This window comes from Hyperoodon ampullatus (genome assembly GCF_949752795.1).
Source record: "Hyperoodon ampullatus genome assembly, chromosome: 13".
NCBI classification, from domain to species: Eukaryota; Metazoa; Chordata; class Mammalia; order Artiodactyla; family Ziphiidae; genus Hyperoodon; species Hyperoodon ampullatus.
The window spans coordinates 6789544-6805978 of record NC_136926.1 but is presented as its reverse complement, the minus strand read 5'-3'; the positions used below and the strand labels follow the sequence as shown (position 1 = coordinate 6805978).

The window sequence follows — 16435 nt, the reverse complement described above, 5'->3', positions numbered from 1 at the left end:
ACATTGGCTTAGGGTCCTTCTAAGAAACCAGCCTATGAAATTCATCATTGTTGCTATTACCTCCATATTGACAAGGGTGGTGTTCATTTTATCGTATGTTTTCTTTTTTTTTATAAATTTATTTATGGCTGTTTTGGGTCTTTGTTGCTGCGCACAGGCTTTCTCTAGTTGCATTGAGCAGGGGCTACTCATCGTTGCGGTACACAGGCTTATTGTGATGGCTTCTCTTGTTGCGGAGCATGGGCTCTAGGTGCGCAGGCTTCAGTAGTTGTGGCACACGGGCTCAGTAGTTGTGGCTCATGGGCTCAAGAGTGCAGGCTCAGTAGTTGTGGAGCACAGGCTTAGTTGCACTGTGGCATGTGGGATCTTCCCGGCCCAGGGCTCAAACCCGTGTCCCTTGCATTGACAGGCAGATTCTTAACCACTGAGTCACCAGGGAAGTCCCGTATGTTTTCTTTATGAAGAACCCCAGAAGAAGTTTCTCTAATTTTCCTTCTGACCTTAGCCTCCTGAGAAAGTATTTTTCCTCTTCTCTTTCCTCTTTTATTTTTTGTCATTTTTAAAAAACTTCTTTTTCATTATGATTTTAAATTTTTTGTTATTTTATTATTATCATTCAATTAAAAAAATTTAAAACAAAACTGTTTTGGCTGCGTCACACAGCATGCAAGATCTTAGTTCCCTGACCAGAGCTCGAACCCGTGTCCCCTACATTGGCAGGTGGATTCTTAACTGTTGCACCACCAGGGGAGTCCCCTGGATGCAGTTTGACAAACTTCACTTCATTGATCCTTTAAATAAATCTGTTTTCTACATATTTCATTTGCTTTTTAATGTTGCTTCTAACTTTGACTCTTAAAGCAGCCCCTTAGGAGTTCCTGGGCAGTCGAGTGGTTAGGACTCTGCGCTTTCACTGGCAAGGGCCTGGGTTCGATCCCTGGTTGGGGAACTAAGATCCCACAAGCCGCCTGGCACAGCCAAAAAAAAAAAGAAAAAGCTGCCCCTCGTACAGGGCTACCTCCTGAGTTTTCTCTTTCTAATACACTATGTTTTCCCTTGATCCATTCATCCATTTACGCATCAATCCATCTATTCACTCATTCATTCATTCCAAGGTTTATTAGAGCCTGGACTGGACCAGGCACTGGACCAGATAAAGCCCCCATTTTTCTGGAGCTTCTCCATCCTCGTAGGAGAGAGGTGCAAGACTCAAGGAAGTAAATATTCTCTGTGAAAGAAATAAAGCAGAATAATGTTCCAGGGAGAGACTGGAGGGGCTGTTGTGATTGGGTGGTCAAGAAAGGCCATGGCGAGGCCACGCTTTAGCGGAGCCCTGAAGCGAAGGAGCAAGCTGGAAGGGGAGGAGCTTCCTGCTGGAAGACAAAGGCCAGTGTACAGACCTGGAGGCCACGTGGGAGGAACAGAAGGAAGGAATAAAGAGGGTGAAGGGAGTGCGTAGGAGAGGAAGCTGAGCAGGCAGGGGCCAGATCGTGAAGAGCCTGGAAGGAGCTTGCGTTTGTTCTCAGAGAGAGAAGAGTTGCATGTTTTATACACTCTCTCTGGCTGTAGGGATCACTGAATTGGGGTGGGGATGGGGGGAAGAGGAAGACCGGTTTGCAGGCTAATGAAGTGTCCATCCCTGTGTTGTCCCTGCTTTAATCCCAGAAAGGACAGAGTCTGGTGGGCCAGGCGGAGGGGGGACATGAGAGTTCATTTTTCCGGAACCAGAGTCAAACAGCTTTTTGGAGTTACTATTACTAAGTATCTTCCAACTAATAGGTATTCTAACTTCCCCAAAGTAGAAATGAACTATTTGTAAAATTTGGGCCATAAGAAGGGTATATAATGAAACTCACCCCACACTGTCCGTTACAGCCGTAGACTGTGTTATTCCTTGTCGCAGGCCTTTTATAGGTGGCGGCTGGGACTCTAGCCATTTTCACCCGCTGTCGGGTATCTTTCACGCTGCTGAATACTGAGTCTGTTTTATTAACCCCTCCTAGGAATTTGCAGTCTTTTAATTCTTTAATCCTTGGAAACGTCCCTTTGTTCCAAACGGAAACCATTTTGACGGCGCCCGAGATCATCCTGCACCCCAGCGCAAGCGAGATTGACAAAATGTGCGTCCACTGTGTCCGAAATTGTGTGGAGATGACCAAGGTAGGGACGGAACTGTGTGTTGTTTCCTGGTTGACCCCTTGTCACAGAGGACTGGGCCCGCCAGCTGCGGACAGCAGGTGACCCAGGAGGTCAAGAACACAGGCTCCACCCTGTCCTTTGTCCAGACCGTTTTAATCTCTTCCTGGCTCCTCCTCTGTAAATCTCTGAAGTTTGGGGGTGTCCCAAGGCTTGATGCCGGCTCCCTTCTCACCTCTCTTTATCTTCTTTGTGCATCCTCACGACTGGTCCCATGGCCATTATTACCAACCCTATGGGGGCAAGCCCGCTGCATTTCCATCTCCAACCCAGAATTCTCTACTACACAACACGTTTCTAGTCGCCTACCGGCTGTCTCCCCTTGAACCTTAGGCTTGGTGAGTACAAGATGGAATTCTTGGCTTTCCAACGTGCAGCCTGGTCCTGCCCCCATTTTCCCTACTTCAGGCAACGGCGCCAACATCCACCCAAGTGGTTGAGTCAAAACCCTGGGAGCCATCCTTGATCCCTCTTTTCTCCCGTCCACCCATATCCAGCCCGTCGGTAAGTCTGGTTGACTCGCTCCCCAAAACACGCCTCTGATCTCCCCTCTTCTCTCCTTTTCCACGTTACCAGTCCATCCCAAGTTCATCGTCCCTCACCTGGACTATTGCAGTCATGTTTCCACAGGTGGTCAGGATTATCCTTTAAAAACGTGAATCGTTTCGTGTCATCCCTGTATAAAAGCCCCCGATGCCTTCACGTTGCACTTAGAACATAATCCAAACTCCTCATTCTGGTCTATGAGCCACTCTGCAATCTAGCTCCTGCCTACCTTTCTGATCAGCTCCTAGCTGTACACACCCCACTGTGCCCAGCCTAATGCACCTCCAGCAGGTAACACCACTTCCTCCTTGAAATGGTGGCACTCCTGTTCCCTCTGCCTGGAACCTTCTGCCCCCGAGACCTGGACTTGACTTGCCCCTTCTGGTCCTTCTCTATGACGTCACCCTACACCATCTTCTTCCTAGCCCATGTCACTATCTGACCTTTTCTTATTTACTTACTTTCTCGTTCATGCTTTGACTAGCTCATGCCACTAGAATGCAAGTTCCACGACACCATGAACTTTGTGTGTCTGTTCACTCTGGAGCCCCCAGCACCTCGCACAGCGCCTAGCACATAATTGGCACTCAGTCAGTGCTTGTCAAATGACTGTCAGTTGGCAAATAACCCAAAGTTTACGTCTTACCAACACTGGGAAAATAGGGCCATCTTTGTGGATAAGAGATGTCACACCCCCTCAAGACACTAATATCTTTCTTTTCACTTCGTTTGTTCAGAAAGTCAAACATATCTCAGGCATTTAAAATTTTTTTAAAATTAATTAATTAATTTATCTTTGGCTGCATTGGGTCTTTGTTGCTGTGCGTGGGCTTTTCTCTAGTTGCAGCGAGTGGGGGCTACTCTTCATTGCGGTGTGTGGGCTTCTCATTGTGGTGGCTTCTCTTGTTGTGGAGCACGGCCTCTAGGCGCACGGGCTTCAGTAGTTGTGGCACGTGGGCTGAGTAGTTGTGGCTCGCGGGCTCTAGAGCGCAGGCTCAGTAGTTGTGGCGCACGGGCTTAGTTGTTCTGTGGCATGTGGGATCTTCCCAGACCAGGGCTTGAACCCGTGTCCCCTGCATTGGCAGGCAGATTCTTAACCACTGCGCCACCAGGGAAGCCCTCAGGCATGTTTTTTAGCATAAAACTAAGTGTAGATATTACAAATAGGGAATTTCATTTCACTGTACTTGGAAATTAATGAATAAATTGCACATGTTTTATAATCTATGCAAATAGGTCATTTATTAAACCTTGGTCATATAAATTCTCTTAACTTTTAGGTGTTACATTACCAAGTCTTTGAACAGGAAAACAAAACAATTTCCAAGGGGTAAATAAATAGGAAAGACTCTTTGTGAAACATTATGGATATTAATCATAGTTTTTCATGCCAGTTTATTCCCACCCCCGCCATAGATGGGTTTGAGGCTTTGTGGTGAAGACTGTTATTTTATCTTCATAAATGCTTTCTTTTATTTATTTTTATTATATTTTTATGAATGCTTTGTTTTAAATGAAAAGAATTTTTACCTATCCTCTTGGAAAGTTTCGGAAATGCCTTTCATTAACAAAAATCTCTGCAAATAAACACTTATGGCGAGGTGACTTAAGTTGGCTTGACTGCACTATTTGAGCGTCAGGATTCATATTTCATGACTGAAAACAATGAGCAAAAGTTTTAAACTAGGATCGAATTACCTCATCTATTAAGTGGAAATGATAATACAATCCATGTTCTAGAGTGGGTTGAGAGAATTAAATGGCATAACATGTACTTGGCAATGAGCTCTAAATAAACGTTAGCAATCAGTTTTGGTATTAGTATTACAGTGAGCAGTAGAATTAGTAATTGTTGTTATTCCCATCCTACAGGTGGCCAGGCTACGGTTCAGAGATGTTATGTATAACCACCCATGGTTTGCTTGAAAGAAGAGGGGCTCTTGACTATACAGCAGGGAGACGTCCAATGACAGATTTGTTCTGGGACACTGGAAACTAATGTTGTTTTATACATCCGAGCTTGACTGTGCTCAAGCACACGTCTGATGATTGGCTGGCTGTTGCCTGGGGAGCCTTGGTCCTCCTGGGTCTCCATCATCACGTAGGCTAGCTGAAGCTCGTGCATCTGGTGGCTGCAAGGTTCCAAGAGCATGAGAGTAGAAGCTGCTGGGCTGCTTGAGCCCCGGGCTTGGACCTTGCATAATGCTGCTTCCCCTATCTGTTGGTCAAGTCACAGGCTAGCCCAGAGCGGGAAAATAGGTACTCCTGATAGACCCTTTTGTCAACAGACAGAATCTCTTGATAGGAGGAACAAAGGATTGTGGTGATTTTTTGCAACCTAGCACAGCTTATCAATAATAAGTCTTACTAGCAAGACTTATTACTGAACATGATATGTACATAGGAAGCAAAATAGATACTAAAGGACTGTCTTTTTTCCCCCGATTCTTATTTTGCCAGAATTTTGTTCGCTGGATGAATGGCAGCTGCATAGAATGCCCCCCTCAGAAGGGAGAGGAAGAAAAACTGGTTACAATCAACTTTTACAATGATATTTCTCAGAACCCTCAGATAATTGAGCAGGCTGTTATGATCCCCCAAAACATCCACAGGATTCTGATCAGTCTTATGAAGTACCTGCAGAAATGGAAGCGGTACCGACCGCTCTGGAAACTGGACAAAGCCATCGTGATGGAGAAGTTTGCTGCCAAGAAGCCCCCTTGTGTTGCCTATGACGAGAAGTTGCAGTTCTATTCCAGGGTCGCCTCTGAAGTGATGCATCACCCCTTGATCAAGGATGAGCACTGCATCCGCCTCCAGCTTGGACCCCTGGTGAACACCATACAGGAAAATGCCAAGTCCTGGGTGGTTTCACTTGGGAAGCTCCTTAATGAGTCAGCCAGAGAGGAGCTCCATAATCTGCATGAAGAGATAGAGGTAGTGGGGCCCCGGGTTTCATGATTGTCAGGGCTTCATTCAGTGCTGTATTTTTTCCCCCTATGCTTATTCAGTGTCCCTTTGAACTCTATTTTATAGTTCCTGACCAAAAACCTGAAGAAGAGCCCCAGTACCCTTGAAGATCTCAAGTTTGTCCTTGCAACAATCGCAGAAATTAGAAGTAAATCTTTAGTGATGGAACTAAGATACCAGGATGTCCAGGAGAGGTACCGCACGATGGCCATGTACAGTCTCTTTGTAAGTGAACTCTTTCCTTTTCTCCCTTCCTCCCTTCCTTCCTCCCTCCCTCCCTCCCTCTCTTCCTTCCTTCCTTTGTGTGTTTTTGTTTTTATTTATTAATTTTTTTGGCTGCACTGTGAGGCATGTGGGATCTTAGTTCCCTGACCAGGGATCGAACCTGTGCTCACTGCAGTGGAAGCACGGAGTCCTAACCACTGGACTGCCAGGGAAGTTCCTATTTTATTTTATTTTTTAAAAACACAACAGGAGGGCTTCCCTGGTGGCGCAGTGGTTGAGAGTCCGCCTGCCGATGCAGAGAACGAGGGTTCGTGCCCCGGTCTGGGAAGATCCCACATGCCGCGGAGCGGCTGGGTCCGTGAGCCATGGCCGCTGAGCCTGCGCGTCCCGAGCCTGTGCTCCGCAACGGGAGAGGCCGCGACAGTGAGAGGCCCACGTACCACAAAAAAAAAAAAAAAAAAAAACACAACAGGATTATATTTTAATACACAACCAAAATACAAAACAGCATATTAAATTGATGGCAGTAAAATATGGTATTTCATTTGTATTGCATGACAAATGGTTAACATCCTTAGTCATAAATGAGTTCTTACAAACCAGTAACAAAGACATTGATATACCAAGGGAAATGGAAAGAAAAAAACAATGGAAGAAAATGAAATAACACAAGTGACTAGTAAGGATTAAGCATCTATGAAGATGACTGAGCTGAACAATAACAGAAGAAAAGCAATTTCTTTGTAATATCATATTACCAAAGATTAAAAATCTAACATTTATACAGTTTTAGGAAACAGACCCACATAAACACTGGGGGACAAGATTGATGAGGTCCCATCTATATATTAATAGTAGGGGAAATCTAGTTTGAACTCAAACTATAAATTTTGGATAGCCTTAGTCCTAGCAGTTCCAATTCACTGGAATTACTTCAACAAATTAGTTGGATAAATTTACATTTATATATAAACCATGTTTACTGCATAGAAAATTTGTAGTATATAGACCCACCAAAAATGACTTGCATATTAATTTGTTTCTCAATACACCCAAAAGGATATGCACAAAATTTCTTTAATAGTTGTTTTTATTTTATTTTAAGTGAACTCTTTTCTGAAAATTTTTATGGTTGGGTTGAATTCTAAGGCCCTTTTCAGAAAGACTTCTCAAATATACAATAAAGTCAATTGTTTATGACTTTAAGTAACAAAATTTAAATGTAAAGCATGGTTATTTAGAAAAATGAAACTTAGAGATTATTTCTCGATCTTGCATGGATCAAATAGTGTTTTTTGTAGGCTGGTCTGTAACTGCACACTGTTTTGGTTTTCCCACTTTCTTTCTTTCTTTTTTTTTTTTTGCGGTACGCGGACCTCTCACTGCTGTGGCCTCTCCCGTTGCGGAGCACAGGCTCTGGACGTGCAGGCTCAGCGGCCATGGCTCACTGCTAGCCGCTCTGCGGCATGTGGGATCTTCCCGGACCGGGGCACAAACCCGTGTCCCCTGCATCGGCAGGCGGACTCTCAACCACTGCGCCACCAGGGAAGCTCCTCTTCCTTTTTTTTTTTTGATGTTAATTTTCTTTTATAAATAAATGGCTGTTGCAAAAATGATAAGGGGGAAGAAGAGAGATAAGACGATAAAAGAAACTGGTAGAAGATAATAATTCAATTGTCTTTAGGGTTGTTAAATGTGTGTTTCAAAGACCTTTAGAAAGTCTGTGGATGAGTTTGAGGGTGTCTGGGATCTCCTTGAAATTGTATGCAAAATTTTGCGTGCTCTGCATCACATAATACCTAGAAAAGAATCCACTGGAAAAACAAAGTAGGAGGGAGAAACAAAGAGCTGTTATAAGCCTGAATTTGCATAAAATTTGTATTTCAGCATTTACATTGCTTGAGTGCTTTAATCACCTTCACTGAGCATTAGCCTTGGCTGAAAGCTAGAGATCCTCTCATCAGAAAATGCACAGTAGTGGCGATCATTTTGTAGTGTATAGAAATAACGAATCCCTATGTTGTGCACCTGGAATTAACATAGTATTGTCAATTATACTTCAATAAAAAATAATAAAAATGAAAAAAGAGAAACTTTTCCTTAAAAACTATCTGTTTACCCCGAGATACAGTTTATATAACCAGGGCAGGTTATTTACCCTGTAATTACATGTTTTCAGAATAATAAATTAGTTCTCTAGCATCCTCCAAAGGTAAAAAGAAAAATGCACAGTATGCAAAATTTATATTTTTATAATTAAAATAAAGTCAAAATTTTCAGTTCTGTCTTTTGTTTTCTTTATCAAGTAACATTATTTAGAATTCTATGTCTTAGAACTCCATTACCGTCTGCTTATACTGTCTGTGTATCTCTTGGTTTCCTTCAAGTCATTTGTATCCTTATTGTCCTATTATTTCTGATTGAGTTCTGGACATCATATATGACAAATTGTAGGGAGAATTGGAGGCTCCAGATGATGTTATGTTTCATCATAGGAGATTTGTTTTTGCTTATGACAACACAGCTGGGTGTGTTAACAGGTCAAGGTAACCTTATTTTAATCAGAGATGAGGTTGATTTGAAGCTCGATTTTACTTTATGAAGGGTTTATCGCTCTAGATTATTTCTCTCTCTTTCTGCCTATGTCATCTATCTCTTTTAAAAAATTATTTTCTTCTGATTTTATTTTTATTATAACTATCTAATTTGTATAATTCAACCAGCATTTGTTCAAATGACCTAGCCTGCCATTACGCAGCAGCAGAAGTCCTGGAAAGCAGAAGCTTTGACCAGAAATTTCATTTCCAAACTGCTGATCATTTATTGTTTATTCTTTTTTAGCCTTCCGATGCAGAGAAAGAACTGGTTGACAAGATTGAGAGCATGTGGTCAAATCTGTTTAATGATGCATTGAATGTGGAGCATACCCTGGGAGGTATAAAGAGAATGTTCACAGAGGTACCTTGAAACGCTTTACTTTCCGAGTAAAGATGTTGAAAAATATCCAGTGGGCTAAACTAACGCAACCCTGCTTTTCTCAGATCACTCGAGGTGAAATATTAAACTACAGACAGCAGATAGAGGACTTTGCAAGACGTTTTTATCATGAAGGCCCTGGTTCTGTTGGTGATGATCTTGGTAGAGGTAAGGGTACTCACGTTGGTCTTACTGAGGCATTTGAATGTGTTTTGCTTAAGAATTTTATGGGAAGATGGGATGGAGCAGTGGTGTGTAACCATGCCTGTACCCTGGGTTCCTCTGGGGAATCTCTAAAAACCACTTCTGCCTGGGCACCAAGTCCACAGAGTTGATTCCACTGGTCTGAAGAGTGGTCTGGACTTCAAGGTTTTTAAAAGCTCCCGTGGGGATTCTAATCTGCAGGCCAAGCTGAGACCACTTAGAGCGAGAATGCTCAGGAGACAGAACTTTCTAACTGGAGGAGCTTGCACATGTAACTGGCCCTCTGGTTTTAGTTAGAATGATAGCAAGATAAAGTCTGGTCATTCTAAATTTGTCTTCCCAGTTGGCTTCTATGGATGAGATGATAGTTTTGCATATTGTTCATGATTTCTTATTCAATTTTGTATACCTTAAAATTGTATGTATTCAGTGGGAAGCAGCCGCAGAGCACAGGGAGATCAGCTCGGTGCTTTGTGACCGCCTGGAGCAGGGGGATGGGGAGGGTGGGAGGGAGGGAGATGCATGAGGGAAGGGATGTGGGAACAGATGTATATGTATGACTGATTCACTTTGTTATAAAGCAGAAACTAATAAAAAAAAAATTGTATGTATTCAAAACGAACTTATTTATAAAACAGAAACAGACTCACAGACTTCAAAAACAAACTTATGGTTACCAAAGGGAAGTTAGAGCGGGGAGGGATAAATTAGAAATTTGGGATTATACACACTACTATATGTAAAATAGATAATCAAGGACCTACTGTATAGCACAGGGAACTCTACTCAATACTCTGTAATAACCTATATGGGAAAAGAATCTGAAAAAGAATAGATATATGTATAACTGAATCACTTTGCTGTGCACTGAAACGAACACAACATTGTAAATCAACTATACTCCAATATGAAATAAAAATTAAATTTAAAAAATTGTATGCATTCATTTATCTGCTTATTTACTAGGAGTAGACCTTTTAGCCACTTTTGAAAAAGAGCTGATGAGACACGAAAAGAACCGTCAGGAGTTGGCTAATGCTGAGAAGCTTTTTGATCTTCCAATTACGATGTACCCAGAGCTGCTAAAAGTGCAGAAGGAAATGAGCGGGCTGAAGACCATTTACGAGCTCTATGAAGGACTAAAGGTAGGCGTCCACCCACAGACTGGGTCTCGCTGGAGGGAATGCAACTCAGCGGACTTTGAGGCCGCAGTCATACGGAGCCTGGGGCAGATTTCATAGAAACTCTCACTTTGGCTCTTGGGAGGAGGGCATGGGGAGTGACTGCTAATGAGTACGGGTTTTCCATTTGGGGTGTGGAGAGAGCTCTGGAACCCGACGGAGGAGAGGCTGCCCAGCACTGTGAATGTCCTGGTTGCCAGTGTACGTGTTCCTGGCAGAAAGCAGGTCAGTGGTTGACTAGGGGTGGGGTGGAAGGAGAAGGGTGGGGGGGGTGATGACAGAGAGGCAGGAGGAGGCCATCGAGGGTGATGGAGACGGATATGTTCCTTATCTCGACTGAGGTGATGGTCTCACGGTTTGCACACATGTCACAACTCTCCCAGCTGTACACTTGACATATGTGTAGCTTATTGTCCATCCATGAACCCTCCATAAAGCTTAGGAAAAACAGAGAGAAAGGGAAGAGGGGCATTAGAAACGCCAAGTGTAGATGACTCTTCCAGTGAGTCTTGTTACGGAGGGAAGCAGGGATGAGGAGTGTTGGGTGGAGGGGACGTGGGGTCGGGATACATTTCTTTTAAGGTGAGAGAAATTACAGCGTGAGTTTGTATACTGATAGGAGTGATCCAGTAAGGAGGGGACACAGGTAATAGGAGGGAGAAGGGAGTCTTCATGTCTGGTGTCCTTGAGTACGTGGGAAAGGGATGGGATCAAGAGGTGGCCTCACATAAGAGGCAGACTCACCGACCATCATATGGGGAGGACAGAGCCTACGCACAGAGATGCTTCCAGCGGGAGATGTTGAACGTTCTGTTCTGATCGTGTCCGCTTCCCCAGGGTTGTGCACAGCAAGGTCATCAGCAGAGGGGACCGTGGGTGGGGATGCTGGCTGGTTGAGGATGGTGGAGTGGGGGTGAAATGACCCTCTAGAAGAATGGGGAGCAAGAGGGCCAAGGAGATGCGGGGTGACCGATGGTGTCCACACGGTCCTGGATTTCGACTGAGGCCGTGGGCAAGGTTGAGTTTTGAGCAATCGTGGTTGGCTGCCCGGGTGTAGGTGTTGGGTCCTGATAAACGTGGGGTTGTGGGCCTAACCACAGTTGTGGTTTTAGCAAATGCGCTCAGTGGAGAGAGTGTCAGGCAAAGGCATGGAGGGTGGATGAAGGAAAGGCATTATTATAATGACTGGTTGGTTGTATATTTAGGGGTAGAAACTCCAAGAAGTACTTAATTTCATTATGATTTCTTTCTAATTTGTTTCTCATTAAATTTCTGCAAAAAGGAGGTAATGAATCATGGGAGTCATCTCAAAATAATCCAAAAAATGGTTGGAGCTTTTAATATCTTTCTAGAAGGCAAGAAAAGAAGAGAAACAAAGAAATGTAAATACATCATATGTAGTGACATTTACACTTTAAAGAATTATCATACACGGGACTTCCCTGGTGGTCCAGTGGTAAAGAATCCGCCTTCCAATGCAGGGGACGTGGGTCGTATCCCTGGTTGGGGAACTAGGTTCCCACATGCCGCGGGGCAACTAAGCCCATGTGCCACAACTACTGAGCTCACGCACCTCAACTAGAGAGCCCACGCGCCACAACTAGAGAGAGAAAAAACCCCGCGCACACAACTAGAGAGAAGCCTGCGCCCCGCAACGAAGAGCCCAAGCGCCTGCGCATCACAATGAAAGATCCCGCACGCCTCAACAAAGATCCTGTGCGCCGCAACTAAGACCCGACGCAGCCAAAAAAAAAAAATTATCATACACGTATTTCATCAATTAACATAATTTCCTGTCAAATACATTTCATGACTCAAGTAACTCTGTCAAGCCTGGATGTCACAGGTTGCAAATGCCAACTCTACAAGATAGTAAATTTTACACGAGATGGTACTGTTTACATTAAATCTCAGGGGGGTGGAACACAAAGTCTTTTCTTTATGATAACCAAGCAGGATTATCTAAATTGTAGGTATTTTGTAACCTTAGCTTCTTTTATCAGAAAAGGACAGCGCCTGAATGAAGTACACATTTAAGACCCAAGTGACTCCCTGATTTAAAAGTACCTGTTTCTGACATCCTGCTTCTTCCTTTTCCCTGAAGGAAGGAAGACATGTTTTGGATCCTACACATCCTCGGATACAGCATTATTTTTGTGAGGGCTTAAAAAAGTTGGAATGTTCTGTTTGTGTTTTAGAGCCTTGGAATCAATCTTTCTTTTGTGAATTTGAGGTTGTTGTGGGGAGATGGGTGATGATATTTGGAGAGAAGTGAGCATAACCAAGGGTTAAGAATGCCCTCTCCCGGTCAAGCCACCTTCGAGTTTCCAAAGGGGTCTTGTTGATGGGACTATTTCTTGCCCATTTCCAGGTTGCAAAGGAAGAATGGTCTCAGACACTCTGGATCAACCTAAATGTTCAGTTTCTCCAGGAAGGAATTGAAAGTTTTCTCAAGTCCCTCAGAAAGCTGCCCGGGCAGGTCCGAAATTTATCAGTGGCCTACCATTTGGAAGCAAAAATGAAGGCGTTCAAAGACTCGATTCCTTTACTTCTTGACTTGAAGCACGAGGCTTTAAGAGACAGGTTTGTGGGAGGAGTTTTACTTTAAAATATGTCTTTGCTTAGCTCTGATGATGAAGGACAAGATTCCAACAGCAACACAGGGCTAGAAATATGCAAGTAATATTTCTATAATATCGCTTCTATGTAAAGTTTCCGTTAAATTATCAGCCACAAGGATTCTCCTATGTCAACTCCTGCACTAGACCTGGGACTAGAGAGAGAAAAAACGGTAGTTTCTCCTTTCTGACCATCTCTGTGCACAACAAAAATAAGTGATTCTACAATTACTGCTTGTATGCTGGGTACCTGGCATTCTGCCAGTCCAGCGCCATGTTTAGCTGCCTTATTGCATTCATCCCATATACATGGGACCATAATAGTGGGCAAATGTGAACCTTCAAAGGAGGCCAGATTGGGTCAAGAGCAGTGCTGCTTGGTGCTGTGTCTGTCCTGTTCCCCCTTCTTAAATGTATCACTCTGCGTTTTTTTTTTCATAGTGCTCGAAACAGTGTGCGTTTATTTAATTTATAGATTTGTTTTATCGGTCACTGACTGTCTCCCCAAGTCGCTGGTAGTGTTCCCCAGGGCAGGGGCCTTGCCTCTGAGTCCCTCTGAACCCCCAGTGGCCAGCCCACTGCCTGCACAGAGTTAGTGCTTGCTGAATGTGTATCCAACACACGAGTGCTCATAATTTGCACCGGGGTCTCAGACAGGCTGAGTGATCCAAGAGAGGTCGGGATCACCCATCCAGAGACCATGCAGAAGCAGTTACCAACAAACGAAAAATTGTGTATTTTCTTAGGTGGTAGTGAAGACTAGCCATCTAAGAAAATACCTTCTAGATGTTGTTTCCTGGGTTTAATTCCGGCAGCCAGTGGGATTTTGGAAAACTTTGGACAGATAATTCCAGTGATGTACTCGTATTTCCAAAGTCCATGGCAAGAAGTGTTTATAATGGGATTTTATCCTGTGGTTAAAGAGGGAATAATTGAATCCGTCACTAAACTCAGTAGACAGAAAGATTTTAATGTGGATGCACCTTTAGGCATTGGAAAGAACTTATGGAGAAAACAGGCGTGATGTTTGAAGTGACTGAAACATTCACCTTGGAAAACATGTTTGCTATGGAGCTTCACACACACACAGATGTCCTCAACGAGATCGTCACGTCGGCCATCAGGGAGATAGCCCTTGAGAAGGTAGGACTGTTTTTAGTTGTAAAACGGTACAGAAAAAAAAGAGAAATTTTTTTTTTAATTCAGAGAGAAGACCCGTTTGCTCTGATACCTATTATGTTTGAGCAAGAAAGAATGATCTGTTCTAGAAATAGAATTTCTGCCCCAGTTAAATGTTTTAGTTCTTAATTATAGTTTCACGCTTATTTATTAAAGAAATAATGGGTGGGGGCTTCCCTGGTGGCACAGTGGTTGAGAATCTGCCTGCCGATGCAGGGGACACGGGTTTCAGCCCTGGTCTGGGAAGATCCCACATACCGCGGAGCAACTAGGCCTGTGAGCCACAGCTACTGAGCCTGCGCGTCTGGAGCCTGTGCTCCGCAACAAGAGAGGCCACGATAGTGAGAGGCCTGCGCACCGCGATGAAGAGTGGCCCCCACTTGCCGCAGCTAGAGAAAGCCCTCGCACAGAAACGAAGACCCAACACAGCCAAAAATAAACAAACAAACAAATAAATATTTTTAAAAAAGAAAAAAGAAATAATGGGTGTTCCAGGTAGAAAGCTGAGAAAATAAACAAATCATTCATAATTCTACCACCTGAAGATAAGTTATCTTTATTATTTTTAATTATTTTTATTTTTTTATTATTATTATTTAAAAAAATATTTAATTTTTTGGCTGGGTGGGCTCTTAGTTGTGGCATTCAGGATCTTTAGTTGTGGCATGTGTGCTCTTAGTTGCAGCATGCATGCAGGATCTAGTTCCCTGACCAGGGATCGAACCCGGGCCCCCCACATTGGGAGCACGGAGTCTTAACCCCTGGACCACCAGGGAGGTCCCTGAAGATAAATTATTAACATATTAGGGTGTATCCTTTAACACTTTATTTATTTTTTTAACAAACTTTAAAATTTTTTATTTAATTAATTTATTTATTTTTGGCTGCATCGGGTCTTCATTGCTGCACGCGGGCTTCCTCTAGTTGCAGCAAGCGAGGGCTACTCTTCGTTGCGGTGCACGGGCTTCTCATTGCTGTGGCTTCTCTTGTTGCGGAGCACGGGCTCTAGGCGCACGGGCTTTAGTAGTTGTGGCATGCTGGCCTCAGCAGTTGCGGCTTGTGGGCTCCAGAATGCAGGCTCAGTAGCTGTGCACACGGGCTTAGCTGCTCCACGGCATATGGGATCCTCCCGGACCAGGGATTGAACCTGTGTCCCCTGCATTGGCAGGAAGATTCTTAACCTCTGCTGCCACCAGGGAAGTCCCTCCTTTAACACTTTAAAATGCATACACAGGGCTTCCCTGGTGGCGCAGTGGTTGAGAGTCCGCCTGCCGATGCAGGGGACACGGGTTCGTGCCCCGGTCCGGGAAGATCCCACATGCCGCAGAGTGGCTGGGCCCGTGAGCCATGGCTGCTGAGCCTGCGTGTCCGGAGCCTGTGCTCCGCAACGGGAGAGTCCACAACAGTGAGAGGCCCGTATACCACAAAAAAAAAAAAAAAAAAAAAAAAAAGCATATACAGGGAATTCCCTGGTGGTGCAGTGGTTAGGGCTCCGCGCTTCCACTGCAGGGGGCCCGGGTTTGATCCCTGGTCAGGGAACTAAGATCCTGCATGCCGCAGCGTGGCACAACCCCCCCAAAAATGCATATACACGTGTATACACATATGTACACATGTAACATATCCATGGATACACATACACACAGATGTATAAAATACATATACATGCACATCCACATACATGAGTAGTATGCCCATATACATACATGCCCACACATATATACACATAACATGCACCTATATACATATGTATCACACATACATATATGCACATGTATACACAGACGCAATATACACATGCACATACATATACCCATAATATACATACATACATATGCACACATATACACCACCTATATACACACATACTTTTATATACACATATGCATAAATATTGACAGGGTGTTTTTGAAAATGTCATAAAAATAGGCATATTAATTTGTAATTTGATTTTCTTGCTTAACAGTAGAGTAAACAGAGGGGCAGGATCTCATGAGGATGTAGACTGGAGGCAGATTACAGAATTTAGACCCTGGTTCTGGCACTCAGTAGCTGAGTGAATGTGGCAAGCCGACCCCTCTCTGAGCCCCAGTTCCCGCCTCTGTAAAGTGTGGGTAATAATCATCCCTCCCTCACTGAGGTGCTTTGAGGACTAAGGAGATCGTGAATGGCACGTGCTTACCAGAGCAAGTGCTTGGTAAGTGATGACTAGGATTATCAGAATCTCTGCTTAATTGGAACACTGACTGGAACTCTGGGTTTGAGTTGATCCATGGCAAACTCAGGAAGTTGCTGTTGGGTTGGGGTTCTGTTTTTTCAATCCTTGTGCCTGAATCATTC

At 43.8% G+C, this 16435-nt stretch overlaps 1 protein-coding gene across 1 annotated transcript in view; it reads left to right on the top strand.

The window, feature by feature from the left end:
• Positions 1–16435, top strand: part of DNAH10 (dynein axonemal heavy chain 10) — a gene marked incomplete at its 5' end in the record, with an annotated part of 152217 nt that overhangs the window by 44680 nt on the left and 91102 nt on the right. The window contains 8 exons of the mRNA XM_079717271.1: positions 2004–2160; positions 5203–5679; positions 5779–5937; positions 8779–8895; positions 8979–9081; positions 10084–10262; positions 12670–12881; positions 13906–14059. Coding sequence (XP_079573397.1) covers positions 2004–2160; positions 5203–5679; positions 5779–5937; positions 8779–8895; positions 8979–9081; positions 10084–10262; positions 12670–12881; positions 13906–14059 — 1558 coding nt within the window. The remainder of the gene's footprint in view (positions 1–2003; positions 2161–5202; positions 5680–5778; positions 5938–8778; positions 8896–8978; positions 9082–10083; positions 10263–12669; positions 12882–13905; positions 14060–16435) is intronic.